Here is a 25885-nt window from a genome sequence, read left to right on the forward strand (position 1 = left end):
TATCTCAAAGCACTTTACAAAGGCAGCACAATAAGGCGTTTGGTGTTGACACTGGTCAATAAAGTTTAGCAGGTATGCCTCGAAGTTCATTGGATTGGGGTTCAATTTTGGATTCTGGCCTTCCTTTGGCAAGCAAATATGCGTTTTCTAAAATCCTAACTAGCTTTTAAAAAGCTCAGATTTAAAGAAAATAGAAAAAAATGCCCCGTGAGTCTGTTTGGCAATATGTCTATATGCTCATATGTTTGTATAATCTATACAGAAATTACGTAATAACCAAATATCTAACGAATGAAAAAATAGGTTTAAACCACTTTAAAAAAAAAGGGGTTCCATGAACCACTTTCGATTGGAAAACGACTATATTAATGCATTAAATGTTTCCTTTAATTTGTTTATTATAACTTTTTTAAAGAATTAGCTAGTCAGTTATTGAATAAAATAAGATCCAACAACCGTTTGCATAATTTTCAGCGGAAACCCGTCAACAATCTCCTAAGTGTTCTCAATACTGAAAATTGACCTCGTCGGAAACATTACAGGGTGAGTTTTATTTTGAAAACAGGAAGTGGCTAAACGGTCTAAAAAGCAGGTGTACGCGTGCGTGTTCATTTAAGATCAAAAGTGCGTTCAGATGAACCAACCATCGTTAAATTCCGAATATTATATCGCTTTTTGGTGAATGAACTTTTCATTCTTTTTAACTTTTGAATTTTTTTAGCTCTCCTCGTGGCAGCCCTGCTGCACGTGACGCGGAAGGAAAAAGAAAATAACGGTTTGCTTCTTACCTTGATTTTCCATGGGATAAACTTCACACAAGGTAAAACAAAGCCACTCAAGGTAAAAATATTCAGAATTTATTGCGTCCTAAAATGTGTACTACAATTACTCAGATGAAATGTAAAAAAAGATCAAAACAACGATCAGGTAGGTGAATGACATTGACTTAATGTATTTGATACTTTTACTCTCAATAGTTATTAAGTCATCGAGTACGTTATTAGTTGTTAATTTTCACTTTCACTTGTTCATGATTATTCCCATCTTCCATGAAAACATGATTTTTGAACCTATCATTTCTGTAGTTTGATCAGCTTTCAAAGACGTTTTTCCTCGTTTTCATTACTTTCAATTTTTCTACGTTCAACTTGTTCCCGCCATTGGTGAAATTTTCCACAAATTGTTGCTTCAGTTACAGCTTTAGCAGGTGCTCTTGTTCGTCACGTGACATTTAAAACCGTTGCTTTCGATTTGACGAGTAAATAAAATGAGTGATAAATAATATGATATATTCGTTCAAACAAAAGCTTCAAACAAGATTCACAATGTGAAATACGGCAAAGTGCATCAAACTTTGCATGTTTTAAGGTATTTCTCTATATTCTAGTTGAATAAAATGGTGATATTTTATTGTTTATACATTTATTTGTTGATTTTTTTAAACAGGTCAAATCTACCTAGGTCGTTTTACTTGCGGAACTTGCCAACATGGAGGCGAGAGGAAAGTACGAGTTTGCGGCAAGAGCGGCTGGTGAGCTGAACTTCAAGAAGAATGACGTGGTGAAGGTTCGTAAAGAAGCTCGTCGGGGAGTCAGCCCGTCATTTCCCAAAAAGTTTTCATGGCAAAAAAAGTTTCTCTGTCTCATATTAGATTTTAAGCACGTACGACAAGTGGTACAAAGCTGAGATGAACGGCCACGAAGGCCTCGTCCCCAGGAACTACGTGGACCTGACCATACCTGGGTAATCCCCGCCCACACTTGATGTCATCCTCGGCCTTCTTGTTGTGTGGTGCTGACGTGCGTATGTTCCCAGATGGTTCCAGGAGAACGCCACTCGCGGCATGGCTGAGCAAAACCTCAGCGCTAAACCCGTCGGTGACTTCGTCATCCGAGGATGTCAAAGTTCACCGGGAAACTTCTCCATCTCCGTCAAGTCGGTTGCAAACTCCAACACAAGCATTTTATCTTGAGAGATTTGCAGATTTATCCAAAGTAACAAAATACCTGGGCCGCAGGCACGAGTGCAACGTGCAGCACTTCAAGGTCATCCGCGACGAGCGAGGTCACTACATCCTGTGGGCCGAGAAGTTCACGTCACTCAACAAGCTGGTGAACTACTACAAGACCACCTCCATCTCCAAAACCAGTAACATCTTCCTCAACGACTACGCCGTCACAACATCCGGCGCCCAATCGGTAAATACTTCAAATAGACAGATCTTGTTAATTCGACAAAGCTCAGCACACCATTGACTGTATTTCAAACGCTCTTCTGTTAGCATAGCAACATGCTAAATGCTTGCGTGTTTTCCAAAAAAAAAAAAGGTTTTAGCTTTGTACGACTTCAACGCCGAAGAAGACGACGAGTTGAGCTTCTGCGCCGGCGACATCATCAACATCACCGACACCTCTAACTCCGCCTGGTGGACGGGACGGTGCGGCGACAGGAAAGGACTCTTTCCAGCAAACTACACCAAACCAATTTGATGCAGAAAGAAGACAAAGGGAGAGGAGCCAAGTCAGTCTCAGTTCATTCGGTACAGAGGAGATGTTTCAAAATGAAGGTCCAACATTTTGTATCTATTTTCGTCACCGCGTGCAAAGCATTGTGGGTAGCCGGGACGGCTGGGCCGTTCGTTTGAGATCATTTGTGAGAACTGTTGAGAAATTCATCAGTGGTGTAAATTGGATTCGGGGTGGTAAATGTTTTTCTGGATTTTCTTGAAATTTGATGCGACGTGTCCCAAGGATGGGAATTGATTAGGATTTAGTGTGTTTCTCATCCGATTCCTTTTGGCTTCTCACGGGGTGAGGAAATTAAATTACACAAAACGCCTTTTTTTTGCCTTAAAGCTTTAATAGACTGGTTCAACTTTAGACAGCTCTATTTCTTTTCTTTTTTTTGTCGGGGAGTGGGGTGAAGAGACAAAGCGATGGCACCGCTCCTCCACGTTCATCAAACAGGAAGTGGTTTGTTTGCTTGATTCCTTGCTGCTGCAGCATGTGGTCAGGTGACCTTCATCATCTTCATCTTCTCACTAATGTGAAGATGTTGATTTATGACGAATAGTTTAAAAATAATTTGCAAACAAACATGAAATATGTACTGCTGATGTCACGCTGTTTTTGCAAAAAGAAGTAAAGTTACTTCAACACTTTGGAAACCTCCCAAGGTCTCATCATTCAACGTGCGGTTCCGTTGCCGTGGTTACCAGGCCACCACAATCAGATAACCTCGTTAGACGAGACGCTCTCCGTCACGCACACGCTAACAAATGGCATGTCGTTTTGTATTCATCATATAACACACTTCGGAAGGACCGATGACATCTTAAAGATGATTTGAAAAATGTACTCAAGATATAATACAAAAGGGCTCCAAGACCTTGAAATATAAATGTTCCCTTGCTTTTCACATTTGTTATTGCCATATGAGTCTTTGAAAAAAGGACTATTGGATTTTCATTCAGCATTTGAAAAATTTTCAGATTACAAATGACCAAAACAAAGGTTATTGATCTAATTTAGGAACATGCAGTCTCTAAATTCAGTACAAGGTGGTTGAAGTTGAGCATTCTGTCCCAACATAAGAGGAAACAGATGGTTTGCTCGCTTGTCTTTGTTGCTATTAGCGACAACCTCAGTAACAAAGCGCTTTGCTAACGAGCTATGGATCGGCTAGTGCTCGGCTATCGAGCGTAGCTTTCGTCATCTGAGCCATTCAAAAGAAAACCTGCTTAACGAGCCCCGAGACACTAATCGCATTATAACCACTCTGGCAATACATCACTTTATCGAAAAAAGGAAAATTAGCAATCCTTTTAGCCACTGTTGCCAATACTTAATCAAATAAACTATTATTCGTAGCATAGCTGGCTAACATGCAAACAATGTTGGTCATTAGTCATGACACATGCTAAGAAACACGTTAGCCACTAGCCATAGCAGCTAATTTAGCTAATTCCATGCAAAGTTCCCCTTGTTCTCAGCCTGTCAAAGTCAAAGTCTGCTTTCTTGTCAATTTCTTCACATGCCAAATGTATCTAGAAACCAATTCAATTTTCAGGGTCTGCATATTGTTGAATACTTTTCAAATTACTTGAGAATATTTTAACAAAGTAACTCCTCGCTTGGATTCCTTACGCCTTTGCTTTTTTTTTTCTTAGCACTTTGTCATCTTCATCTTATATAACACAACTTATTCTTCCTTCTGACTCGTAAGTGCCCTTGAACGCTTTCAAACAAATTAGCAATCTCAGAAATGTGTCTGGGCTTTTTTTTTTTTTTTTTTACTTTTTGTTCATAGACTTTTGCAATTTTCATGTGTCAATAGATTTGTTGCCTTTTGGAATAAGGTTTTAACAAAATGCGGGGTAGGTGAAGGCTTTAAATAGTTTACATCAAAAGAAAAAAACCTTGAGTAAAAGCATATTGTTTGTGATTGTTTTTCTGACTGGATGCGCCTTTTTAAAAGTCCGATTCTAGATGACATTTTTTTCTTTCCAGGAGGTGCACTCACTGCAGTCTCCCCGTGACGCGCACGTGCACGCGCATAGAATGGGATCCTAACACCTCCCACTTGACTCGAGCAGTGTCTCCTAGTTACAAGCAGAGAAGTGCTCTGCGACGACAGCAGTTATGCTCACGATGCAATGTGGACTTGAGGTAACCGAAGCTGGTGACCGCTCGGGTTTGCCGCAGGTCTTGTGAGCACAAGACGAAGTCGTCCGAAGGTAAGATGAGTTCTTTGAGCTTTGGCCACCCAAAAAAATCAACACTTGATTTAGTAGGAATCGGGATGAATAACATCAATATGACAAAGGTTGATGCGCTCGGCAAGATCCGTACAAACTTAAAGAAAAAAATTCAGATGGCCAAATTATGCAAATGAGTGCAAAGTGGCAATGATATAAACATGAATTTTGATGTGCTCAAAATGGACAGCATATACAACACTTGATTTAGTAGGAATCGGGATGAATAACATCAATATGACAAAGGTTGATGCGCTCGGCAAGATCCGTACAAACTTAAAGAAAAAAATTCAGATGGCCAAATTATGCAAATGAGTGCAAAGTGGCAATGATATAAACATGAATTTTGATGTGCTCAAAATGGACAGCATATACAACTGTTGATATGCAATAAAGTCATAATGTGTGAAATTCCCCAAGAAAAGCCACTTGAAAAGTGCATGCAAATTGAAAGGCCAGAATATTGATCAAATCTTAAACAATGTTTGTCATCAGTCAGATTCATGATGCGGGTTTTGTTGTATGTGAGCTGAACACGTGTGTGTGCATGTGTGTGTGTGTGTGTGTGAGAAGGTTCTCCCCCAAGCTTTCAAGTCCTGCTGACCTTTGGGATGGATGCCAAACAACCTACTGACATTTTGTCTTCCAATATTAGCACAGTTAGCATTTAGCACATGTTAGTGATCATCCAAATTCAATGAAGCCCCGCCTGTCTTTTGACTGAGTGGTGACATTCTTTGTTAAAGCAAAGCTGCCGTTTTCCCGACATGGAGGCGGCGGTGGAGAACGCCAGCGTACCGTTTGAGGAACTTGCTTTCCTCCTACCGAACGCCACTAATGTGACGGCGGCGGACGACGGCTCGGGCCCCGGCGTGGAAGGCGTCCTGATCCCGCTCATCTACATAATCGTGTGCGTGATCGGTCTGGGCGGGAACACGCTGGTCATCCACATCGTACTCCATCACTCCAAGACGGAGTCGGTGACCAACATGTACATCCTCAACCTGGCCATCGCCGACGAGCTCTTCATGCTGGGCCTGCCCTTCCTGGCCGTGCAGAACTCGCTGCAGGCGTGGCCCTTCGGCGCTTTCATGTGCCGGCTGGTGATGACGGTAGATTCCATCAACCAGTTCACTAGCATCTTCTGCCTGACGGTCATGAGCGTGGACCGCTACCTGGCGGTGGGCCACCCTGTCCGTGCGGCCCGGTGGCGGCGCCCCCGCGTGGCCAAGGCAGTCAACGGCACTGTGTGGGCGCTGTCCTTCCTGGTGGTCCTGCCCGTGGTGATCTTCGCCAACATCCAGAAGACGGGTGGCACCTGCAACATACTGTGGCCGGCTCCCGCCAAGGTGTGGAGGGCAGCCTTCATCCTCTACACGTCCACGCTGGGCTTCCTGTGCCCGCTGCTCATCATTTGCCTGTGCTACCTACTCATCGTCTTCAAAGTATGTCCGCCGGCCTCACGGATGGATCCGTGTCCTTAAAAGTAACCCTATTTTTGCTCGAAGGTGCGCAGCTCGGCCAAGAAAGTCCACGCCGCCTCGGCCAAGCGCCGCAAGTCGGAACGCAAGGTGACACGCATGGTTGTGATCGTGGTGGCCGTCTTCGTCCTGTGCTGGTTGCCCTTCTACGGGCTGAACGTGCTCAACCTACTGGTGGCGTTGCCTCCCGAGTATCACGGCCTCTACTACTTTGTGGTGGTGCTGGGCTACGCCAACAGCTGCGCCAACCCAGTGGTCTACGGCTTCATGTCGGATAACTTCAAGAGGGGCTTCCGCAAAGCTCTCTGCCGCGCCACCCGCAAGGTGGAGGACCACCAGGCCCCCCGGCCCCAACCGTCACAGGAGGGGGGAAGGCGGGCACCGGTACCCCGGGAGAGCCTGAGGCGTGGACTTCGTGAAGACGACGATGACGACGTCTCAGAAATGACGCAAGTCTTGCGAATCCGGCAAAGTGCAACGACCGGCTGCCCGTCACAAGGTTTGGAGCCTTTGCTGGCCGGCCTCGAGGGCTTTGAGTCTAATTCCCGGGGACCCATGCCCGGCGGCAGGGACGCCACTGGGAGGGACCTCGAGGTCTCACTAGCGACACCTTTGCTAGGAAATGACGCAAACGGGAGTGCAAAAACGATGCCTGACGACAACGTCGAGCACAGCAACTTGGAAGTAATGAACTTGTAATTTGAAGGCAGTGCAGTAAACATGTGCTTTATTAATAAGTGCTTTGGCTGGCAACCAGAACAGTTCATCTATATTTGCCCCCACATTGTGTGGCAAGCATTTGTCGCACGATCAGTCAATCGTTTGCCTTTTTTCCTGTGTTCTCTATTGTCGTAAATGCGTCTAAAATCCTGCAAGGTAATTTCGTCTACGTCCAGGTGTTGGTCGTGATGGTGGCTTGACTGTGATGTGACTCATCCATTTTGTGGCCGTGAGTCACTCGGTGACAATATGCACTCTTGTGCCACGCTCACGCACTAATTAAAAACTCTTATTGTGTGTGTGCGTTGGTTATTGTAATGGAACTCCTGATAACGCTGCAGTCGCGCCGGTCAAGAGCCACTCATCAGGTGAAGTGTTGATTAAAAGTCTGGAGCCTTTCCTAATAATTTGATTGCTTCTATTCATCTCAGTGTTTTGTTATTTTGTTTATGAGAGAGAAATCTGCAATCATGATATCATAAAAAACTATGAAACACTATTCAATATTTTGGTTTTATAATTCATACTGACGTTAATGCATGAACAGTTTTTAATTTAGCAGATCACAAACAAGTACAAGGGCGGCTCGGTGGGGCACTCGGTAGCACGTCCGGCTCACAGTTAGGAGCGTGCGGGTTTGATTCCACCCCCGGCCCTCCCTGTGTGGAGTTTGGATGTTCTCCCCGTGTCTGAGTGAGTTTTCTCCGGGCACTCTGGTTTCCTCCCACATCCCCAAAACATGCTTGGTAGGCCGATTGAGCACTCCAAATTGTCCCTAAGTGTGAGTGCAAATGGTTGTTTGTCTCTGTGTGCCCTCCTATTGGCTGGCAACCGGTTCAGGGTGTCCCCCGCCTACTGCCCGATGACGGCTGGGACAAAGTGGTTCAGAAAATGGATGGATGGACAAACTAGTACATCAGAACTGCGGCGAAAGTAATCCAGATAGTAAAACGTTGAAGATGCATGCGTTTGCCAGTAGTTCCTCAAAGATTCCGCTAGAGGGCGGCACCGCGATGCTTAGAAAGCAGCATGCTGTTCGGTCTGCAGTGAAAGAAGTAAAGCACGCCGGAAGTGGATGGCTCTCCTTTTCAGAATCAATATTTGAGCGTCAGGCTGCCACCAAAGCAGCATTTCTTCGTCATATTTTCAACAACCGCCACCGCCCGAGTGTCCCCCTGAGTCATGTCGAGCTTCCAGCGGCTCCAGGCGGCCGTCAACGAGCGTCTGCGCGCGGCCGCCGAGGAGATCTTTGAGGCGGTCAGAGGTACCATCGTCGGCCTGGAGGACGAATTGCTGAGGTCCAGGCTGGAGCTCGAGCGACACCAAAGACTCGCAGAACACAAAGGTTTGTTTCCATGATTCTATGAACAAGGTCAACTCCAGTCATCTTAGTTGTCTTAGCAAGCGGAATGCCTACTATATAGATGTGGAACAATCATTGATTAACTGATAACTAATCGATTATCGCCTAGACACAGTCCAGCTGTCTGTGTCGGTGCCACCTGGATGTCTGCAGATGCAGGACGAGGACGAAGATAAGGGAGAAGATGAGCCATGCGATCGCGACTGGAAAGCGCCGCTCGAGCAGGATCCTACCACTGTTGACCGGGTGAGTTCAGCCCAGATGTTGTTTATTCCAAATCCTACTAGTTCCCGCTACTCGTAGCACGCTTCAAGACACACTGCATGCGGACACCCGAGTTGAACGAGACCACCATCGATATGATTACAGAGTGTGAAAGCAGAAGATAAGATGAGCAGCTCTCCCGTTGCGTGCGACCATGTCAACAATGAGGTGGCGCACCAAGTGGAAGTCATGTGCGATGGCGACGTCGGCAACGGTGACGACGACCGAGCGTCGCTGAACACGCCAGGCCAGGTAAGCGAGCAAAGGAAAAAAAACATTCATAACATCCAAACATAAGACGATATCATGACTTGTCCTGTGAAGGACAGCGACGAGGAGTGGCAGCCCAGCGAGAGTGACGAGTCGAAGAAGAAATCGGCGCGCAAGGCCAAGGCTGCCTTCAGCTGCAAAGTTTGCGGGAAGAGCTTCCACGCCGTCATCTCGCTAGCCAATCACAGCGAGGCGCACCCCAAGGACGTGTGCGGCGTGTGCGGCCAGTGCTTCGACTCGGATGAGAGCTTCGAGCGCCACGTCAAGACGCACCTGAGGGGCAAGGTGTGCGACGTGTGCGGCAAAGGCTTCGGCACGGCCAAGGCGCTGGAGATGCACGCCCGCGTGCACACGGGCGAGAAGCCCTTTGAGTGCGGCGACTGCGGGAAAGCCTTCAACTGTCGCCACAACCTGACCAGACACATGCGCCGGCACACGGGGGAGAAACCTTACACTTGCCAGGTAGGCACGTCTGAGCCTTCCGTATTATTCTGATCCACTTTTCTGTCTGTGATGGGGTTTTTTTTTCTAATTCATCAACTAAGCGGCAGATTAGTCAATCACTCAAGTCATTAACTCATTCACTGATCCATTTTAATTGTGAATGAGTTCATCCTGAGTTGCGGGCCTACTAACTTGGAACTTCGGCCTGAAGACTAAATTGACTCAACTGGCTTTCTGCAGGTATGCGGCCAGCAATTCAGTGACCATTCCACCAGGAAGCGCCATCTGCTGGCCCATGAGAGTGTCGCGGACGGTGAGCCAAGGGAGTGCCAGCAGCCCAAGGGGGGTGGTGCGGTGTGCGTGGTGTGCGGTAAAAGCTTCCACGCCGTCATTTCTCTGGTCAACCACACGGCCGAGCACCACTCCGATTGCGGTGTGTGTGGCGCCCGAGCCGACGACCTGGCGGCGCACTTGCAGACGCACGGCAGCGGCAAAGCCTGCGAGGTGTGCGGCAAACGTTTTGACAGTTCCCGCGACCTGGACACGCATATGCGCGTGCACACGGGCGAGAAGCCCTTCGTGTGCGGCGACTGCGGCAAAGCCTTCAACTGCCAACACAACATGCGGCGCCACACGCGCACGCACACGGGCGAGCGGCCCTACGCCTGCGACCAGTGCGGCAAACTCTTTAACGACCACTCGGCCCGGATGCGCCACCTGCTCCTGCATCGGAAAAAGGAGACGGCGGCGGGGCCGAGCCCCTCCAAGAGGAGCCGGGTTATCTGTGTGGTGTGCGGTCGCATGTTCCACTCGCTGGTGGCGCTGGTCAACCACTCGGACGGCCACCAGACAGACTGCGGCGTTTGCGGGGCTCACGCCGACGCCGGCGAGCAGATGAAGGCCCACCTGGCCACGCACCGAAACGGCAAAGTGTGCGAAGTGTGCGGCAAATGCTTCGACGGACGCAGAGATCTGGACACTCACATGCGGGTACATACGGGAGAAAAGCCCTTTCAGTGTAGTGTGTGCGGGAAGGCCTTCAACTGTCAACACAACATGACGCGACACCTGCGCACGCACACGGGCGAGAAGCCGTACGCGTGCGGCGTGTGCGGACGGCGCTTCGGCGACCGCTCGGCTCTGAGCAAGCACGGCGACGTGCACACGGGCCAGAAGGCGCACGAGTGCCAAGTGTGTGGGAAGGCCTTCTTTCGTAAAGCCAACCTCAGGCTGCACACGAAGTGCCACGGGGACCAACGGTGACGCCAAGCACCCCCTCTCCCCCCTCCCAAAAAAAGAAATTTGGCTATTTTTGAGGGAAATTCAAGTTTGTCCTGCAGAAAACTTCCTGCATCACCTTGTTAATAGTTAACATAACACATCATACAGAAAAACAACACCAAAGACAATTTGAATGTTGATCCATGTAACACTGGTATTACAATTGGTCAACTTTTAATAAACCTTTCTTCAGATTTTGTGTTGAGCTTGGCTTTTTTTTTGCTGTATGGTAAAATACTATAATAATAATTTTAAATACTCTAAAATGATCTGCTAAAGCTAAGTTAATAGTAGGTTAATATTCATCTATTCAAGTTTGGGTTGTTAATTGTGTTTTTAAAATGTATCAAGTTGTCTGCTTGTGTGCGTATATTTTGTATTTTATTTTTATATTTATGATCTGACGACTCCACGTTTCACTAATTTGTCGAATTCCTGGGAGTTTCTCGATGTTTTTCGTGAGGGCGGGGCTTCCTTTTTGTGTGCGTAAGCGCACGCACGGACACGTCGACGAAAACGTGGCCTTGTGTCAATAACGTAAGCAATAGCCACACAAAAATAAATACAACCATCTTCGGTGTCTATCAGCTGCTTACTATGGTAATTTCCCCATTTGTTTTATTTGTTTTTATATTTTGTGGGTGTGCGTACATCGCTAAATGCATACAAAACGCCCAGTTTTGAAGTATGTATGTACAAGTACATATCAATGTATGTAGCGCATTGTCTTCTCTGTTTAGGTCAGATAAAGATGACATGATGTGGTTCTTCTAGTTTTGCGTCTCCCGCCGTGAGGTCGAGCGAGAAAGAGTAGGAGGATGCAATACAACTGGGCCGAAGCTGACTTTGAGCTTCCGCCGGGGGTGGACTCGCTGGGCAGCGCCGTGCCCGAGGACGGCCGATGCTACGTCATGTACCACGGGACCACTAGGCAGAGCGCCGAGCTCATCTTGTTGTCGGGATTCCGCCCGTCGCCCGACGGCATGCTGGGGCGCGGTGTCTATCTCAGCCGCGACCTGCAGAAGGCCAAGCGTTACCCACTCCATCATCCTGATGCCGACAAGGTTTTGGCAAGTTTGCTCTTCAAACCATAATCTCCCCCCAACCCCGCTACACGCTTTCACTATATTTATGCATCTTAATGGACTTAGTAATTAGTTCACGGTCAAGCCTGGTCTTTCTACCCGAAGAAATACAGGGATCCACTATAATACGCTATCTGGCGTCATCTTGATGCCATGGAAACAGTCTGAAGTGACTTGAGGAGCTTCGTTCATTCAAAAGTAGCACTTTGCTGCCCCCTTGTGGCACCGAAACGCAATTGTGAACTTTTGGTAGCCCAGTTGTCACTTTGACTGCATCTGAGGATGAGCACTTTGTGGTTTTTTTGTTTTGTTTTGTTTTTTGTATGTTTGAAGGTGGTGCTGAAGGTGGCGGTGGACGTGGGCCGCGTGATCGCCATCAGCTACCAGGGGCACCCGCGACAGAAGACGTGGCACAATGGGCGCTTCGGTCCCGTCTTCGACACGGCCTGGGTGCCCCCCCACTGCGGTATGGTGCCCAGCGGACTGGAGGAAGACTGCGTATGGGACCCCAGGCGGATCGCCATCCTCGACACCATCGTACCAACGCCGCGCGTCATCGCATGAAGGTGATCGTCAGCAACAGTTGTCACCATCAAGTGAAAGTCAAACAAATACTTATTCTATGCTTTTGTTTTGAAAGTGGCGCTTTTATTTTACATGCACACGACACCGACCTGGATCGTCTGTCAGCGTGGAAGAAGGAAGAAGAACTAAACGCAGCTGATGTGAAGAAATATGCAGTGTTGACTTGACTCTCTGGCGGCCACGCGTGGCGTGGGCGTCCGCCTTCCACGCTCTCCTCTTTCCCTCCCTGTGCCAAAACCCCTCCCCTCCTCCCCGGTCGTCCCCGAGTCGTCCGCCGCCGCCAGCAGCCGCTCTCAAGCGCGCGTCCAGGCTGGCAATGAAGGCTCACGCATGTCCCCGTAGGCTGGCCGTCAATCTCCGCCTCCGCTCCCGGTCGGGGGTAGCGGCCGCAGCACTGGCCGTGCTCCTCATCCAGACTCTGCTGGTGTGGAACTTCACCAGCCTGGATGGCTCGTCAGGCGGAGAGCGAAGCGGCCGCGAGAAGCGAGACGTCGGCCGGGACAAAGCCGACTGGCAGCCGCCCAGGAGCGGGCTGCAGCGGAGGAGCGAGTCGCAGCCGTCGCAGCCGCCGCAGCTGGGAAACGCAGTCGGAAGACACAAACTCCAAGCCGTAAGCCTTCTCTTTGTCCGTGTCTCCCTGGCTGTATGTCTTTTTTCTGCATATGTTTGGACGCGTGCGAGTGATGTGCGGGCAGTGGATGTCGCTCTCTGGCAGCTGTGGGCAACTAGCGGACAGAAGTCCACTCAGAAAAAAGGCAATTTAACGTAGCAATAGCTTGACAGAGAACCCAAACGTCTACTGGAAAATGTTCTTTCATACATTATGACAGGCGCTAACGGGGATGGAATGAACGCCGATTGACAAAAGTCAGCACACTTGTTCTGGAAGGATGTGAATTTGATCAATTAATGCTAAAGTTATCAAGAAAGAAATATGGCTGACAAGTTTGTCAAGAGAGTTTTGTGCCAGCCTTGCCTTATGTCGAATGTGTATTGATAACATACACAAATGTGAATGGAGACTTTCAATTGAACGCCGATTGCCTGACATTAACAAAAAATAATTTCATTCTTTCAACCCTTTGTAACGCTATTAAAAATGTCTCATTATATCAAGCGGAAACTTGACATCAAATTCAAAATTGGGAGTAAAGTAGAAAGTTACTGTACTCTTATATTGTTATGCATTTTAATATATACATATAGCATACATTTAATATATACAATGACTAGTATTAGTGCAGCACTGATGAGATCAGAGACGCACACTAAAGCAGCAGCATTTAATTGATGCAGTATGACAAAGAATAGGTGGAATTCTTTTCATTCTATTCATTATGTCAGTCCTCTTATTTTAATGTAGAGTAATTAGGGAGATGCTAATTTTCACTTACCCGTCAGTGGTTTTACTTTGTGTGTTAGCATTTAGCTGGTGCGTTGAAATGAAATTGGAGGTTTTCCCACCCCCAGGTGAAGAGTGAAGTCTTGCGGTTTTGCCTCGCTACTTCTTGTTTTGCTTTGGTGAGGAAGGCGAGGGTGGGGCCGCCCTTGCTTTTTACATCCTTTCATTATACTGCGCCCGTTCCCTCTCATCTTCCCTTTGTGTGCGTGTGTGTGATGTGACATTAAAAGTGCGTCGAGCCATACGTGGCATTTGATGTTTGGGGTGAATGACGCGAAATGGTGGACGTGGTTCTTGCATGGATGCAAATGTGACTTGGGATAAAATGTCCTCCATCCTGAAGGTGGCGCCATATGGAGCGAGTCTACATTCCAAGGCCAATGCCGCAATTGGGTGTGACTAGTGACTTGATGAAAGTTCACTGGAAGTTGATTGTGACGTAATGAAAGGCCACTGTTAGCTGCTTGCCGGTCGCCACAGTGACGGCGCCACCGGCCGAGCTCACCTATGGTGAGAAAAGATCATTCTTCTCAAGTCTTTGTTTTGCGCTCTCAGAACTCCCGCTCCTCGCCCGCCTGCCCGCCGACCTGTCACCGGGCACATTTAAGTCTTGCGTCGCTATGGCAACAATGGGCCAAACGACGAACTGACCCCGCTGGGACCAGTCGACGTTCATGTGGATGACTTTGAAACAACAAGTTTTCAAAGTGATCATCTTTTCATATTGACATCAACAACAAGACCTCAACTCAAATCAATAATTTCAAAATTTTGCCAGTGTCGATAATAAAAGCCGTCCAGATGGCTGGAAAGTGATCCGAAAGCTAAATGGGCGGCTAAAACGCAGATGAAGAAGAAGCAGCTTTCCCACCGGCCAGATGAGCCGGGATTACGACAGGATTATAATCCATCGCTCTATTCTCAACAAAACAAAATTTCACATTGTAGCTTTCTGGTTTTTGTGTTGACGTATTTTGAGTGTCCCCTGACTGGACAAGCCAAAAGTAACAGCAACTTTTTTTTTTTTTTTTAATCCTATTGATGTGATGACTCAGTTGTCGGTTTTAAAAATGAATTGTGGCCTTTGAGCACTAAAATTCCACATCTGCTCTATTGTGAGTGGGTATGTGTGTATGTTTGTGTGTGTTTGTGTGTGAGTGTGTGTGAGTGATGGTGGGAGTCGCCCAAGCACGGTGCCGTCTACGTGAGTGTAAATGTTTTTTTTTTGAAGGCAAACGGCTCGATGTCAATGTCCTGAGTGTTCTCACTTAGTGTTTGTGTTAGTGTTGGCCTCCAACCAGCGGGGGCAGCGCATGCTGAAGTGGCGCCATCTTGCAAACAGAAGTCATTTGAAAACGTTTCAAGATTGAATCTCACGTTCCTTTCACACATTCATATTCTGTAGAAATCCAGTCACTCACTCAATTTAAGGGTCCACACAAAAAGACCATTATGGCAGATTCAAACCCAGAACTTCTGGTCTTTGAGACCAGACTTTGTTCCCGCTAGTCCGCCGTACTGCCATTTTCACGTTAGTCCGTCCGCATGCCTGCCTGCCATTCCTCGGAGCTGACTTAATGAAAGCTTGCATGCGTAGCAGGTGGTGAGGCCCATGGTGGACACGCCCTCTTGTGTGTGCGCGCATCACGCATGTTCGCTTAAACATGACGACTCACACCGAGGACAGATATAGCACCATGTGGGAGATGAAAATAGTCACTAAAGTCATGTGGTTTAGCGCGCACACACACACGCACACACTCTCATTGTGTCAAAAGTAAAGTTGGTCCACCTGCATGACACACACACAGGGGTTAAAGGTCGTCTATTATTATTTTGCGGGAAATAAAACATGTGGTGGCAGCGCGAAGCCTTCGAAACATCCAAAATGCAACTTTGACAGCAACGTCGCGATTACATTTGAAATAAGTTTGAATTTGAAATGACATCAAAAATTCAATTTCATCAAATGTCAGGTAGCATCTTGCGAAAAGCACTCACTCTCTGTCTCCCCCTTCAGGACATTTACCGCTCGCACCGGCCCAAAGAGAAGCGACATCCGTCCCCCGACAGCAACAACAACGAGAACTCGGTCCCCAAAGACTTGGAGCTCATGGACGGTGGGCGCCCGAAAAAGCCACGCCAGCGACCCGACGGCAAAACGCAAAATGTGCCGGCAAAAGAGGCAGAGCGAGCTGTCGCGCTCCCTCGGGCGGCAATTGGTGGCTGGTCGGCGACGGTGCCGCCGAGCATCGCCCCCTCGCCGGTGACATCAGTGACTGAGTGTGAGATGGGCAGCAAAGAAGTCATCTCCGCGCTGTCGCGGGCCAAAAGTCGTGAGTGTCGTCAGCGGATTGCCGACGTCTACTGCCGCCACAAGGACAACGTTCTCATGCCGACTAAACTACCCACCTACTGCCCCCTGCAGGGTGAGACGAGCACACACACACACATCTGGATGTGAAATGCATTTCCACTTGGGCTTGACTTTTGCTGGCACCTGATTCCACTATTCCATAACAGCTAAGGCACCATATTGGCTTTGAAAATCGGGCTCCACTAATGGCATTGTTGATCTATTTGTTGATGGGGACCGAATTTTTCTATGTGTCTCCACACAAGGCTGTGTGTCGGCAGATGAGCGGAAAACCTAACGTCAGCACGTTTGTCTTTGCGCACGTGTGGGCGTGTCCTTTGTCCGAACGGAAAAGGCCAGTATGCGTCTGCGAGATCCTCCGACGTAATTACACCCCGCGTATTCTGAGATGTGCTGACTAATGACTTCCATGTCGGCACTTTTTATTTTTGATGGCGGGCCCCACCCGAAGCCAAAACTAACCCCCAATCCCGCTCTCAGCCGGCAGGCAGGGCGGGAGCCTCGTCTTTGACATGGCGAGGGGGGGGGGGGCATCCTCCCCACGGTGGGCCAGCCTGTAGTTAGTGGTAGCAAACCCTCAAGCTCCATGCAAGCCCTGGCAGCCCACTCCAGTCACGTGATGAGAATGACACGGATGAACAAACATTGGAGCCACATGAGGTGCAAGAACACGTGGGCCAACTGATTTATCGATGACATGAAAGGAGAAAAGAACCCAATGACTTTAAAAGTTCTCAATCCTTTCACTGTATTGAATTCACTGACTGACTCCTCCTCCCCTGGCAGGTAAAGTGAGCGTGAACGTCCAATGGGACGAGGAGGACGCGTCGGAGCGGGCGACGTCGTCGCCGGTGCGTCTGGCCTTCGTGCTGGTGGTGCACGGGCGTGCCTCACGCCAATTCCGCCGCCTCTTTAAGGCCATCTACCACACGGCGCACTTCTATTACATCCACGTCGACCAGGTGACACGCACGCACACACGTCACGGTGACATCATCACCGCACACACTGTGAGCTAACCCCCCCCCTCCAACCCGCCCCCCTCCTCCCAGAGGTCGGACTTCCTTCACCGCGAGGTGACTCTGCTGGCCGGCCAGTACGCTAACGTGCGCGTGACACCGTGGAGGATGGCCACCATCTGGGGCGGCGCCAGTTTGCTAGCCATGTACCTGCGCGCCATGGAGGACCTCCTCGACATGAACGATTGGTCCTGGGACTTCTTCGTTAACCTCAGCGCCGCTGACTACCCAGTCAGGTGAGCCGAGCGGGAGACTTATTTTCTCCAAATTCTTAAAATTTTGAAGCGGTATCTGTAAAGACAAAGAGATATATTTCCATGTTCGATATTTGCATGCAGCATTCATATTGACGCCTCAGTCGCTCTGGGCAGTTACGGCGGCAAAAAAAATAGCCCAGCCGATTGGTCGCGTCATTTGCGTGTCCATAAACGCCCCCCTCCCCTAAAATTGATGTCACAGTCATGGCAACATCAATAGATGCGACGTCAGCCAGCGCAGGGACATTGAGTCAATACAAAAAAGTGTGTGTGTGTGTTTGTTGTCGGGCTGGGCTAAGAATCCATTTTATTGATTTATTAGAGTGAATTGTTCATGACCACTTTTCCAAATGGATTTATTTTGCACTGTTACATGAACAAGATGAAGACCTTAAGTCGTTATCGATGCGAGATTGGCCTGCCCTTGTGTGTCGTGCGTTTGGTCCTCGCCTAACCTCGCATTGTCCTGGCAGGACCAATGATCAGCTGGTGTCCTTCTTGTCCAAATATCGCCACCTCAACTTTATCAAGTCTCACGGACGAGACAAAACCCGGTGAGCGACGCCCTCTGACCTCGACCCGAGGTAGCCGTCATCTTATTGGCTGTCCTGTCAGTTTTATCCGCAAGCAAGGCCTGGACCGCCTCTTCCTGGAGTGCGACACGCACATGTGGCGTCTCGGGGACCGCAAAATCCCGGAAGGCATCGCCGTGGACGGCGGCTCCGACTGGTTCCTGCTCAACCGAGCCTTCGTGGAGTACGTGGTGCGATCCACCGACGAGCTGGTCGCCGGCTTGAAACGATTCTACGCCTTCACGCTTCTTCCCGCTGAGGTAATCCTGTGAAGTGACTGACTTTCAACGTTTCGAATCAAGTCAAATATGACAGGTTCTTATTTGTCGGTCCGTACCAACACCTAACACTCTCCGCTGCCCCCCTTGCAGTCATTCTTCCACACGGTGCTGGAGAACAGCGCCCTCTGTGGCAGCATGGTGGACAACAACCTGAGGCTGACCAACTGGAACCGCAAACTGGGCTGCAAATGTCAGTACAAGCACATCGTGGATTGGTGCGGCTGCTCGCCCAACGACTTCAAGCCCGCCGACATGCCGCGCTTCCTGGTAAAACACACGCACACGGTAAAATGCAGCCTCCGTAGCCAGTGTGACTTAGCAACCATAAATGCGGCAGACATGTCACTCACGGAATTCAACCACAAAAAAAAAAAAAATCTCAAGAAGCCCCGCCCAAGACGTCACAGCAAACCCTACCATTTTGCTTTCAAGTGGCCATTTTTATGATTATCATCCGACGGCGCAATGTTGTTATTTGAAGGTAAAGATTAGAGAGCGGTAGATGCATCGCAACAGGAAGCGTTTGTCATCTATGGATATTTCTGGGCCTTAAAAGAAAGAAAAAAACTAGCAAAGACTCCCGTGTGTTTTGCCGTCCACTTTTCCACCCGCGCCGGGAATAACTTTGACAAATTAGCGGTGCGTCTGAGCCGCGGGCCTCCAGGAGCTGGCGGCTGATCCAGGAAGCAGCTGCTGTATTTTTAGACCGCCTCCTGACTTCCAACCCGTCATTAAAGCAAGTTCGAGGACAGTCACGGCTCATGCCGCCGCTTTCTTGCCGTTAGGGGCGCCCAAGATTAAGGTTAAGATTATAAGATTTTATTTTATTTTTTTTAAATAACAACCTTCATCAGTGGCCATGAAAGAGGTCTGAGTCCTTCACTTGAAACTTGCCTCCGACTCGCACACTTACGAGTTCCTCCTCCTTTTTGGGGCAGCAAACCTCGCGCCCCACCTTCTTTGCCAGGAAGTTTGAAGCCAGCGTCAGCCAGGACATCATCAACCAGCTGGACGCGCACTTGTTCGGGTCTCCGGCACCGGGCCTGCCGGGCCTGAGCGCGTACTGGGAGAACATCTACGAGTGGGAGAGTGACGGCGCCGATGGCCTGACTGATGCCGCGCTCAGCCACTACCACGCCTTTGCTCGCTTGGGCTTAGAGCGTGCGGCCGCCTCCGCCTTGCTGCGGGGTCGCTCCGCCCACGACAGCTGCAGGTACCAAAACCTGGTGGTTGAAAAAATTGCCATCAATGACCGGACGCTCAAACGTCCCAAGGCAGTGAACTCTCCAGCAAAGCTCAACGTTCTCTAACGTTTGCCAACTTTTACTAATGCTAGCCAAGCTTAGCTTGTATGGGGTGCACAATCGGCCTTCAGTTTCTGTATGAGTGTGAGTGAGTGTGTGTGTTGTGTGTGTGTGTGTGTTTGAGTTGGTCTCCCTCACAAGCTACAAGGAACTCCTTGTTCATGTTTGGGTGGAACATGTGTCTGTGTATGTCTGTTGAAGAAAGGAAGAAAGGTTTGTCTGTTGCAAAACTGTTCAAATGTATTTGACTTCATCACCTCAAGCGTGTGTGTGTGTGTGTGTTAACCAAAAACCCTAAAAAGTGTCTGTTTGCTTGCTGTAAAATGTTTACACATTTGTTGGAGTCCATCACCGTGTGTGCTTGTGTGTGTGTTTTAGGTACGAGGCGACAGGCCACCCCACGTCCGTGCACATGTACTTTGTGTCGGACCAGTTCCAGGGCTACCTGGTGCGCCACACGGCGCTCAACCGAGCTTCTGCTCAGACGGAGACTCTGGAAACCTGGGTGACTCCCCGGGAACCTTTTAACCTCGCCGGAACCCCCAACCCTGCCAACAGGCTGCAGTACATACAGGTCACACACCAAAATTGAAATAAAAGCCAACAAAGCTGCTCTAAAAGCAAACTAGAACTTTCTGAAGCTGGACAATTAGTGTTCCGCGCTCCAATTTGTCCGGCGTGTGTGCAGGTGGGGGCGGACTGGGACGCCAAAGAGCGCATGTTCCGCCGACGTGGCGGGCCGCTGGGGCCCGAAGACGAGGTGTCGGCGGCGCAGCACTGGAATCGTGCTGCGAATAACCTGACGGCCACGGTGGTGTGGATCGACCCCACCAACGTGATCGCCGCCACCTACGATATCCACGTGGACGCCGGCGCAGACGTCACTCACTACCGCCCTCCGTTGGCGGCGGCGCTTCGCCCCGGCGTCTGGACCCTCAGGATCCTCAATCGCTGGAGTCCGCTGGGACAGACACACTTCGTCATTGCCCCGTTGCAGTTCCGCCGGTGGCGACCCATCACGCAAGGTCAGAATGCGATGATGGTTAAATCTTAGAATGTTGTGATATGAAAAACATCAGACCACTTTGGGTTTCACAATATATTTTTTTTAATTATTAATTGTTTGTTTGCAGAGGAGGCACGCGTGGCCCACGGTGGCCCGTCAGGTCGGACATACATGGAGCAGAGTTTCCACGGGCTGAACCCGGTGCTGCGCCTGCCGCTCAGCTTGAACGCGGTGGAGGAGGCGGAGGCCAACGCCGGCCTGACGGGAGAGCCGCTGCGCCGCTGGATGGACCGCCTGCTGGCCGGTTTCTGGACGGCAGCCGGCGTGTGCTCTGCCGGCCCAGCCCCCTCCGCCTGCTACGTCCTGCCGCTCTGCCGCCGTACCGCCTGGAGCTCGGACAGCCCTGACCCCAAATCCCAAGTTGGGCCGGCCGGTCTCGACGGCCGCATCAGGTAACCTCGGAACCTGGCACGGCGCCACTTTTGTTTTAAAGGTCTGCGCGCCTCCATCGTGCCACCTAAGCGCCGACAAGTTCAATAGCCCAAGAACATTTTTCATTTCAATTATGTGGGAGGAATCTTCCTCTAACTCAAATTACTCATCTTGATTTATTTGGGAAATCGTTTTTATTATATATATGATACCAAAATGTTAATTATGCATTTATTCATTTTATATTATTTTATCTCATTAAATAGATGGTTTATTCTCATGTTTTTATATACCATATTTTTTGGACTAAAAGTCGCTCTGGTGTATAAGTCGCACCAGCCATAAAATGCACAATAAAGTGAAAAAAAAACCATATACAAGTCACACCAGAGTATAAGTCACACTTTTGGAGCAAATTTATTTGTCAAAATCCAACACCAAGAACAGACATGAACCAGCAACTATGAAAAAAAATGCAACTTATAGTCCAAAAAATATGGTAATAGTTCATTCTTAAATGTTTATGATTTCTAAATAATACAATAGAAATAAGAACCTGTTTCATACAAATAAGACCCTAACTCTTAACTCTATCATTAGTTTTACATTTGCTTTTTTTAAATTAATACAATTCAAAAATCAAAGGACAAACGTTTTCTATGCCACAATTTTTCCATTAGCAGAATTGATAATGAATTGTTTTAATTCATTCATCTTATAATAAAAATAACAAAATAATGATAAAATAACTAAAAAACTTTGCTGTAACAATGTGGCATTCATTTAACGATTGATTTTGTTATATTACATAAAATGTAAAGATTCAGATCACGATTTTTCTTAAGCTTAAAAAATGAAAGCACAAGATTTTCTTGTCCCATTTGGCTGTTTTCTTCATGTTATAAAAGAGCAAAACTGCGCTTTGACCGGGCAATTGTTCACTTCCTGCTTGTTTCACAGAAAAAGCTGTCACGTCATTGTACTAAAAAAAAAAAATGGATGTGGTGTGCATGTGAGTGCGTGTGTAAAGTCGGGGCACTTTCCAGTGTTTGGGCCCCCAAGGGGCAGCCGGTGCCCAGGTAAACATGAGACACAAATGACAAAACAGCAAATATTTATTTATTTTGTTTTCTTTTCTGTTGGAATGTGTTGACAACATATTTATTGTCTGTTACCATGGCGATAGAGGAGCACTGGATACAACGTGCCTCAGAGTCCTTCATGAGACTCACAATTAAAAAACGATAAGCCAAAAGTTGAATGTGGTGAATGAAAGCTGAACACTGTGAGATTTCAAAGCTGCCTCACATTTTGGACTTTATTTAAGATGAGAAATTAATATAAATGAATGTCTATTTAAGTTTGTTGCTCATTTGTTATGAATTGAAAAGACTTTTTGTCGCTGCTCTTTGTCGTGCCTTTTGTGTTCCACGTGGACACCTTCAAAAACTTTTGGAAACATAATAAAGAATCAACTTAGACAAAAATAGAATGTCCCTCTTTTTGTCTTTGCATTATATACAGAACTGCATTGTTGCCATGGGTCACAAGAATTAAGATTTAATCCCTTAATCTTAAAAATTGAGAGGCAAACACGACACCCTTTAAAAAAAAATGACCATGTATAATAAGGCTTTTTAAAACTATATATACACGCGCGCACACACACACACACACACACACACACACACACACACACACACACACACACACACACACACACACACACACACACTCAGTGCGTCCACAGATGGATGTCATGAGTCCACATGTGACAATGTTTTCCTTTATTTTAAAAAAGTAGCAAGACACACTGTATGGCACATATTTACACAAGATGACGGCTTCTTGTCACTTCTTGGACAACTTGACCTGCTTGTTCTTGGGAGGCGCCCACTTGAGGCACAGCGTATCCACTGCATGACGATTACAAAGCGTTACTCAGGACAGGACACGCGATGGCAGCAGACAAAACCCTCACCAGTGATGGGCGGCTTCTTGTACTGGGCGCTCTTGAGGTGCTCCTCCACCAGTTTGGGCGTGACGCAAATGACGTGCTGTCCTTTCCAGTACTTGACCATGTTGAGCGACTGCAGCGTGCTGATGATGTCGCTCTGCGTGATGCTGGTCATCTGGCTGCGGATAGAAACGACGCATTGTTTTCTTTGTAGGATTCCCCTCTTCCCATCATTTCTGAGGTACGGTTTCCAATTTTTCTATTCATTTCTTGAACACTTGTTACGTCGTTGTGCGTACCTGAGGTCTTTGATAGAAAGAGTCCCTCGAAAGTCTCGGAGGATCTCCAAAAGCACCCAAGACCAGTAACTGCGGTAGCTCAACTTGCCCAGGTCAGATAGCGGCTTCTCCGGCGAACCCACCGCGCTCTCCAGCTTGGACAGCTCGTAACCTGAACGAGCACAAGTACGCTTTAAACAGAGTGCCTCGTTTGCGGTTGTCGTGACGGCGAAGGGGGTTGCCACTCACTGAAGGCGATGAGGAACTTGCCGTAGCCGCGTCGTTGGTACGGCGGCAGAGTGAGGATGCAGGCCACGTTGTTACCGTCTGGAGATTCTTTCTCCTGGAAACATGAAAACCGGCCTGACATTTCAACAGTCGTACGGAAAATAGTATAGTCTCGGTACTAGTATTGGAGTACTTAGCGCACGTCTGTTGTGCATGTGTGCCTTACTTTAGAGAAGTATCCCACGATGTGCGCCCCCTGCTTGTTGACTTCGGTGAGGATGTAGAAAATGAAGGGCTCCACGTCAAAGTAAAGCGTTTTGTGGTCCAGGAATAGTTTGGCCAGCAGACACAAGTTCTGACAGTAGATCTGAAACGCACAAGACCAGGCGTTGGCGTCACTGCTCCCCGTTGCTGCCACGCGCATCTCCTGTCCGCTCACCTTGTGGTCTCGTCCATCCACCTCGTAGACGGAGATGTTGCTCCTGCGGTAGATCTCCTTGCCTGGAGGTTGCTTCCACTGGCAGTTGGACTGCAAACGCAATTTCACGTCAGCTCACACACGGCAAAACGAAAAGATTCCTACCCACACTGTTTTAAACTAGGGTTAGGGTTTTAAAATAGGGTTTGACTTGACTTTTTATTTTCGACTTCGAGGGTGTTTTGTTCACGTGACGGCGACTACTGACCAGGTGGTGCCTGAAGGTGTTCTCGTACTTCATGTACTTGAGGCAATACTCGCAGATCCAAAGTTTAGGTTGTTTGCCGTAATCTTCGGGGAAGGGTGAGAAGTACCAGGCGTCAATCTCAAAGTTGCCGATCTGGATCTTGTCCACATATTTCACCTTGGTGATCTGCAGAGGAGGGTCGGGGTGAGGATGAGGATGTGCACGACCAAAACTGGCGGCGCCAAGATGAAAACCAAGATGCTTCCTACCGCCTCGTGTTCCTTCTCCAGGGCCGCCGTGGTCGGGTCCATCTCGGCGTACGTCTGCAAAAAAAAACACAACGGCGTTACAAGGCTGGTTCACAGAGACATTACCATGGCGACAAAACACTGAGTCAGAAACAACACATTCTTGGGTGGAGTAAAAGGTGCGTTTTGTCACACGGCAGGTGCTGACCTTCTGCACGTGGTTGATCTCGTCATGTTTGCGTTTCTGGTTGCGTGTGATCTTGCGCTCGGGCTGCTCGCCAATGTCTCCCACGCCGCCCACCTCCACGCTCTTCCTCACCGCGTCCTTTACCGTCTTGGTCAGCGCCAGCCGTGCTTTGCCGACCCACTCATCCAGGCGCCTGTTGACTGACCGCACGCACACACACATTGACCACCGTGTGCATATATTCCATGCGTGCGCGTGTGCTTGCGCTTACAGCCGACATAATGGACGTAGAACTCTTCTCGTCCTTCCTGCTCGTTTAGCCGAGACTGGATCACTTCTGCTGCGTCTGTACACAAACATTAAAGATATTGGAACATTTGCAAGTAAAAAGTAAAGCTGGAAAAAAATAGGTTTACAGTAAAACAGTGAAATGGAAAAGGTAGTAAAAGTAGCAGTTAAGTTAAAAAAAATCAACCTTCGTACAAACAAAAAGTAGTTATGTTAAAAAGTAAAATAGCCAAGAAAAGGCTAGAAATACATTCTAAGAGTAAAGTTTAAAAATGTCTACGCAAGTAAAAACAATCTAAATGGTTAAAATATACAGCAAATAATAATTGTAACTAACTAGCGCCCCCTAGATGCCGGAAAGTAGTGCACTTTACTGTGTCAATCGGTCAACAATAGGTTTGTCTATTATTATGCCTGGCTTGGCGGCAAACAAACACGCCCCCTAGTGCTGGTGACGTCATGGCTATCGTTTAATGCTGTGTCTAATAATGTACAACTGACGTCCTTGTTTGATCTCCTTGTTTGGTTTGAATTGTTCACAACTCAACCGTTACCCGTTAAACGAATCGAAAATGTTGACAGCGAATGTGCCCGATGATCACCATCATTTATTTTAACGTGGTTAGTCGCAACCGCTAATGAGCTAACAACTTACGCCATGTTTTGTCGGCTCGTTGACACAAATAGGTTTCTCCGATCTCTACCGACACTTCCTGCTCTCTGCCGCCGAGCAGGATGCTCCTCTCCTGGGGGTGCTGGCTGCCGGGGCCGTCTCCCGCCTCCCGGCCAGGAGCTTCTGTTTCGGCCTCGGCGTCCTCGTCGCCACTTCCGTTCGACGAGCACGCCGTTCGAAGACTGGCATCCGCATCCCCGCGTTCGTTCACTGCGTCCAGTGATATATCCGCGTCCATAGCTCGTCCCGGTTGTGCTCACGTGCAACCCGTCTTCAGGTTGAAAACAAGCGCGTTCAACAACAAATATTACAACATGGCCGACGCTGCGCTTCCGTGAGGCGTCACGGCGCTTCTGGGTGACGTCATTACGCAAAGAGCACCGCCCACCGAGTTGCCCTGGCTGCAGAGGCCTAACCCAGACTCTAACCCTAAATGTGGGCTGGATCTAAAGGTTTAATCCC

General features: G+C 48.3%; 6 protein-coding genes and 1 long non-coding RNA gene across 15 annotated transcripts; 5 read left to right on the plus strand and 2 right to left on the minus strand.

Moving 5' to 3' along the window:
- Nucleotides 1–524: 524 nt before the first annotated feature.
- On the plus strand, nt 525–3170 carry LOC147044058 (growth factor receptor-bound protein 2-like). 5 transcript variants are annotated; one of them, XM_085933772.1, is made up of 7 exons: nt 525–543; nt 722–820; nt 1447–1566; nt 1652–1743; nt 1816–1935; nt 2018–2198; nt 2328–3170. In XM_085933772.1, exons 3-7 carry the CDS (start codon nt 1489–1491, stop codon nt 2487–2489), a joined length of 633 nt encoding a protein of 210 aa, XP_085789898.1. In that variant the 5' UTR covers nt 525–543; nt 722–820; nt 1447–1488; the 3' UTR covers nt 2490–3170. The 5 variants fall into 5 exon arrangements, with proteins under 5 accessions (XP_085789898.1, XP_085789899.1, XP_085789897.1 ...); XM_085933773.1 differs by having other exon boundaries at nt 528–543; nt 722–840; XM_085933771.1 differs by lacking the exon at nt 525–543 and adding an exon at nt 562–624.
- A 582-nt stretch (nt 3171–3752) lies between these two features.
- On the plus strand, nt 3753–7409 carry LOC147044059 (somatostatin receptor type 5-like). Of its 2 annotated transcripts, XM_085933767.1 has the most exons (3): nt 3753–4735; nt 5503–6201; nt 6265–7409. In XM_085933767.1, the coding sequence occupies exons 2-3, from the start codon at nt 5524–5526 to the stop codon at nt 6934–6936; spliced, it is 1350 nt and encodes a 449-aa protein (XP_085789893.1). In that variant the 5' UTR covers nt 3753–4735; nt 5503–5523; the 3' UTR covers nt 6937–7409. The 2 variants fall into 2 exon arrangements, with proteins under 2 accessions (XP_085789893.1, XP_085789892.1); XM_085933766.1 differs by having other exon boundaries at nt 3753–6201.
- Nucleotides 7410–8011: 602 nt separating this feature from the next.
- Nucleotides 8012–10767, plus strand: LOC147044060 (uncharacterized). Its single transcript, XM_085934061.1, has 5 exons — nt 8012–8302; nt 8430–8566; nt 8690–8836; nt 8909–9316; nt 9539–10767. Exons 1-5 carry the CDS (start codon nt 8140–8142, stop codon nt 10559–10561), a joined length of 1878 nt encoding a protein of 625 aa, XP_085790187.1. The 5' UTR covers nt 8012–8139; the 3' UTR covers nt 10562–10767.
- Nucleotides 10768–11140: 373 nt separating this feature from the next.
- Nucleotides 11141–12478, plus strand: LOC147044061 (uncharacterized). 4 transcript variants are annotated; one of them, XM_085933247.1, is made up of 4 exons: nt 11141–11179; nt 11354–11643; nt 11998–12230; nt 12355–12478. In XM_085933247.1, the coding sequence occupies exons 2-3, from the start codon at nt 11398–11400 to the stop codon at nt 12226–12228; spliced, it is 477 nt and encodes a 158-aa protein (XP_085789373.1). In that variant the 5' UTR covers nt 11141–11179; nt 11354–11397; the 3' UTR covers nt 12229–12230; nt 12355–12478. The 4 variants fall into 4 exon arrangements, with proteins under 4 accessions (XP_085789373.1, XP_085789370.1, XP_085789371.1 ...); XM_085933244.1 differs by having other exon boundaries at nt 12305–12439; XM_085933245.1 differs by having other exon boundaries at nt 11149–11179; nt 11320–11643; nt 12305–12439.
- A 66-nt stretch (nt 12479–12544) lies between these two features.
- Nucleotides 12545–22775, plus strand: LOC147044062 (xylosyltransferase 1-like). Its single transcript, XM_085933225.1, has 11 exons — nt 12545–12859; nt 15672–16080; nt 16815–16990; nt 17081–17283; nt 17778–17858; nt 17920–18136; nt 18248–18424; nt 19096–19370; nt 19840–20035; nt 20150–20486; nt 20595–22775. The coding sequence occupies exons 1-11, from the start codon at nt 12566–12568 to the stop codon at nt 20921–20923; spliced, it is 2694 nt and encodes an 897-aa protein (XP_085789351.1). The 5' UTR covers nt 12545–12565; the 3' UTR covers nt 20924–22775.
- Nucleotides 17383–19303, minus strand: LOC147044063 (uncharacterized). Its single transcript, XR_015068435.1, has 3 exons — nt 19071–19303; nt 18214–18421; nt 17383–18142 (listed from the first exon to the last, which is right to left on the minus strand). It is a non-coding gene; the product is annotated as an uncharacterized LOC147044063 (long non-coding RNA).
- Nucleotides 22670–25793, minus strand: kat8 (K(lysine) acetyltransferase 8). The gene is made up of 11 exons (XM_085933235.1): nt 25406–25793; nt 24734–24808; nt 24484–24662; nt 24297–24350; nt 24049–24213; nt 23802–23891; nt 23589–23729; nt 23384–23477; nt 23156–23306; nt 22881–23035; nt 22670–22815 (listed from the first exon to the last, which is right to left on the minus strand). Exons 1-11 carry the CDS (start codon nt 25659–25661, stop codon nt 22751–22753), a joined length of 1425 nt encoding a protein of 474 aa, XP_085789361.1. The 5' UTR covers nt 25662–25793; the 3' UTR covers nt 22670–22750.
- Nucleotides 25794–25885: the final 92 nt, after the last annotated feature.

Source organism: Syngnathus leptorhynchus, chromosome 16 (genome assembly GCF_054491065.1).
Source record: "Syngnathus leptorhynchus isolate UIUO chromosome 16, UIUO_Slep, whole genome shotgun sequence".
Taxonomy (NCBI): domain Eukaryota; kingdom Metazoa; phylum Chordata; class Actinopteri; order Syngnathiformes; family Syngnathidae; genus Syngnathus; species Syngnathus leptorhynchus.

Bases quoted from the DNA above. Each gene is read 5' to 3' on its own strand.
- LOC147044061 (XM_085933247.1), top strand. From the start codon at position 11,398: ATGCAATACAACTGGGCCGAAGCTGACTTTGAGCTTCCGCCGGGGGTG. The intron at 11,644-11,997 runs GTTTTGGCAAGT...GTATGTTTGAAG, and splicing joins ATCATCCTGATGCCGACAAG to GTGGTGCTGAAGGTGGCGGT.
- LOC147044062 (XM_085933225.1), top strand. From the start codon at position 12,566: ATGAAGGCTCACGCATGTCCCCGTAGGCTGGCCGTCAATCTCCGCCTC. The intron at 12,860-15,671 runs GTAAGCCTTCTC...CTCCCCCTTCAG, and splicing joins GAAGACACAAACTCCAAGCC to GACATTTACCGCTCGCACCG. The intron at 18,137-18,247 runs GTAATCCTGTGA...CCCCCCTTGCAG, and splicing joins TCACGCTTCTTCCCGCTGAG to TCATTCTTCCACACGGTGCT.
- LOC147044059 (XM_085933766.1), top strand. From the start codon at position 5,524: ATGGAGGCGGCGGTGGAGAACGCCAGCGTACCGTTTGAGGAACTTGCT. The intron at 6,202-6,264 runs GTATGTCCGCCG...TTTTGCTCGAAG, and splicing joins ACCTACTCATCGTCTTCAAA to GTGCGCAGCTCGGCCAAGAA.
- LOC147044058 (XM_085933772.1), top strand. From the start codon at position 1,489: ATGGAGGCGAGAGGAAAGTACGAGTTTGCGGCAAGAGCGGCTGGTGAG. The intron at 1,744-1,815 runs GTAATCCCCGCC...GTATGTTCCCAG, and splicing joins GTGGACCTGACCATACCTGG to ATGGTTCCAGGAGAACGCCA. The intron at 2,199-2,327 runs GTAAATACTTCA...AAAAAAAAAAAG, and splicing joins CAACATCCGGCGCCCAATCG to GTTTTAGCTTTGTACGACTT.
- kat8 (XM_085933235.1), bottom strand. From the start codon at position 25,661: ATGGACGCGGATATATCACTGGACGCAGTGAACGAACGCGGGGATGCG. The intron at 23,307-23,383 runs GTGAGTGGCAAC...GTGCTCGTTCAG, and splicing joins CAAGTTCCTCATCGCCTTCA to GTTACGAGCTGTCCAAGCTG. The intron at 22,816-22,880 runs GTGAGGGTTTTG...ATCGTCATGCAG, and splicing joins CAAGAAGCCGCCCATCACTG to TGGATACGCTGTGCCTCAAG.
- LOC147044060 (XM_085934061.1), top strand. From the start codon at position 8,140: ATGTCGAGCTTCCAGCGGCTCCAGGCGGCCGTCAACGAGCGTCTGCGC. The intron at 8,303-8,429 runs GTTTGTTTCCAT...ATTATCGCCTAG, and splicing joins AAGACTCGCAGAACACAAAG to ACACAGTCCAGCTGTCTGTG. The intron at 9,317-9,538 runs GTAGGCACGTCT...GGCTTTCTGCAG, and splicing joins AGAAACCTTACACTTGCCAG to GTATGCGGCCAGCAATTCAG.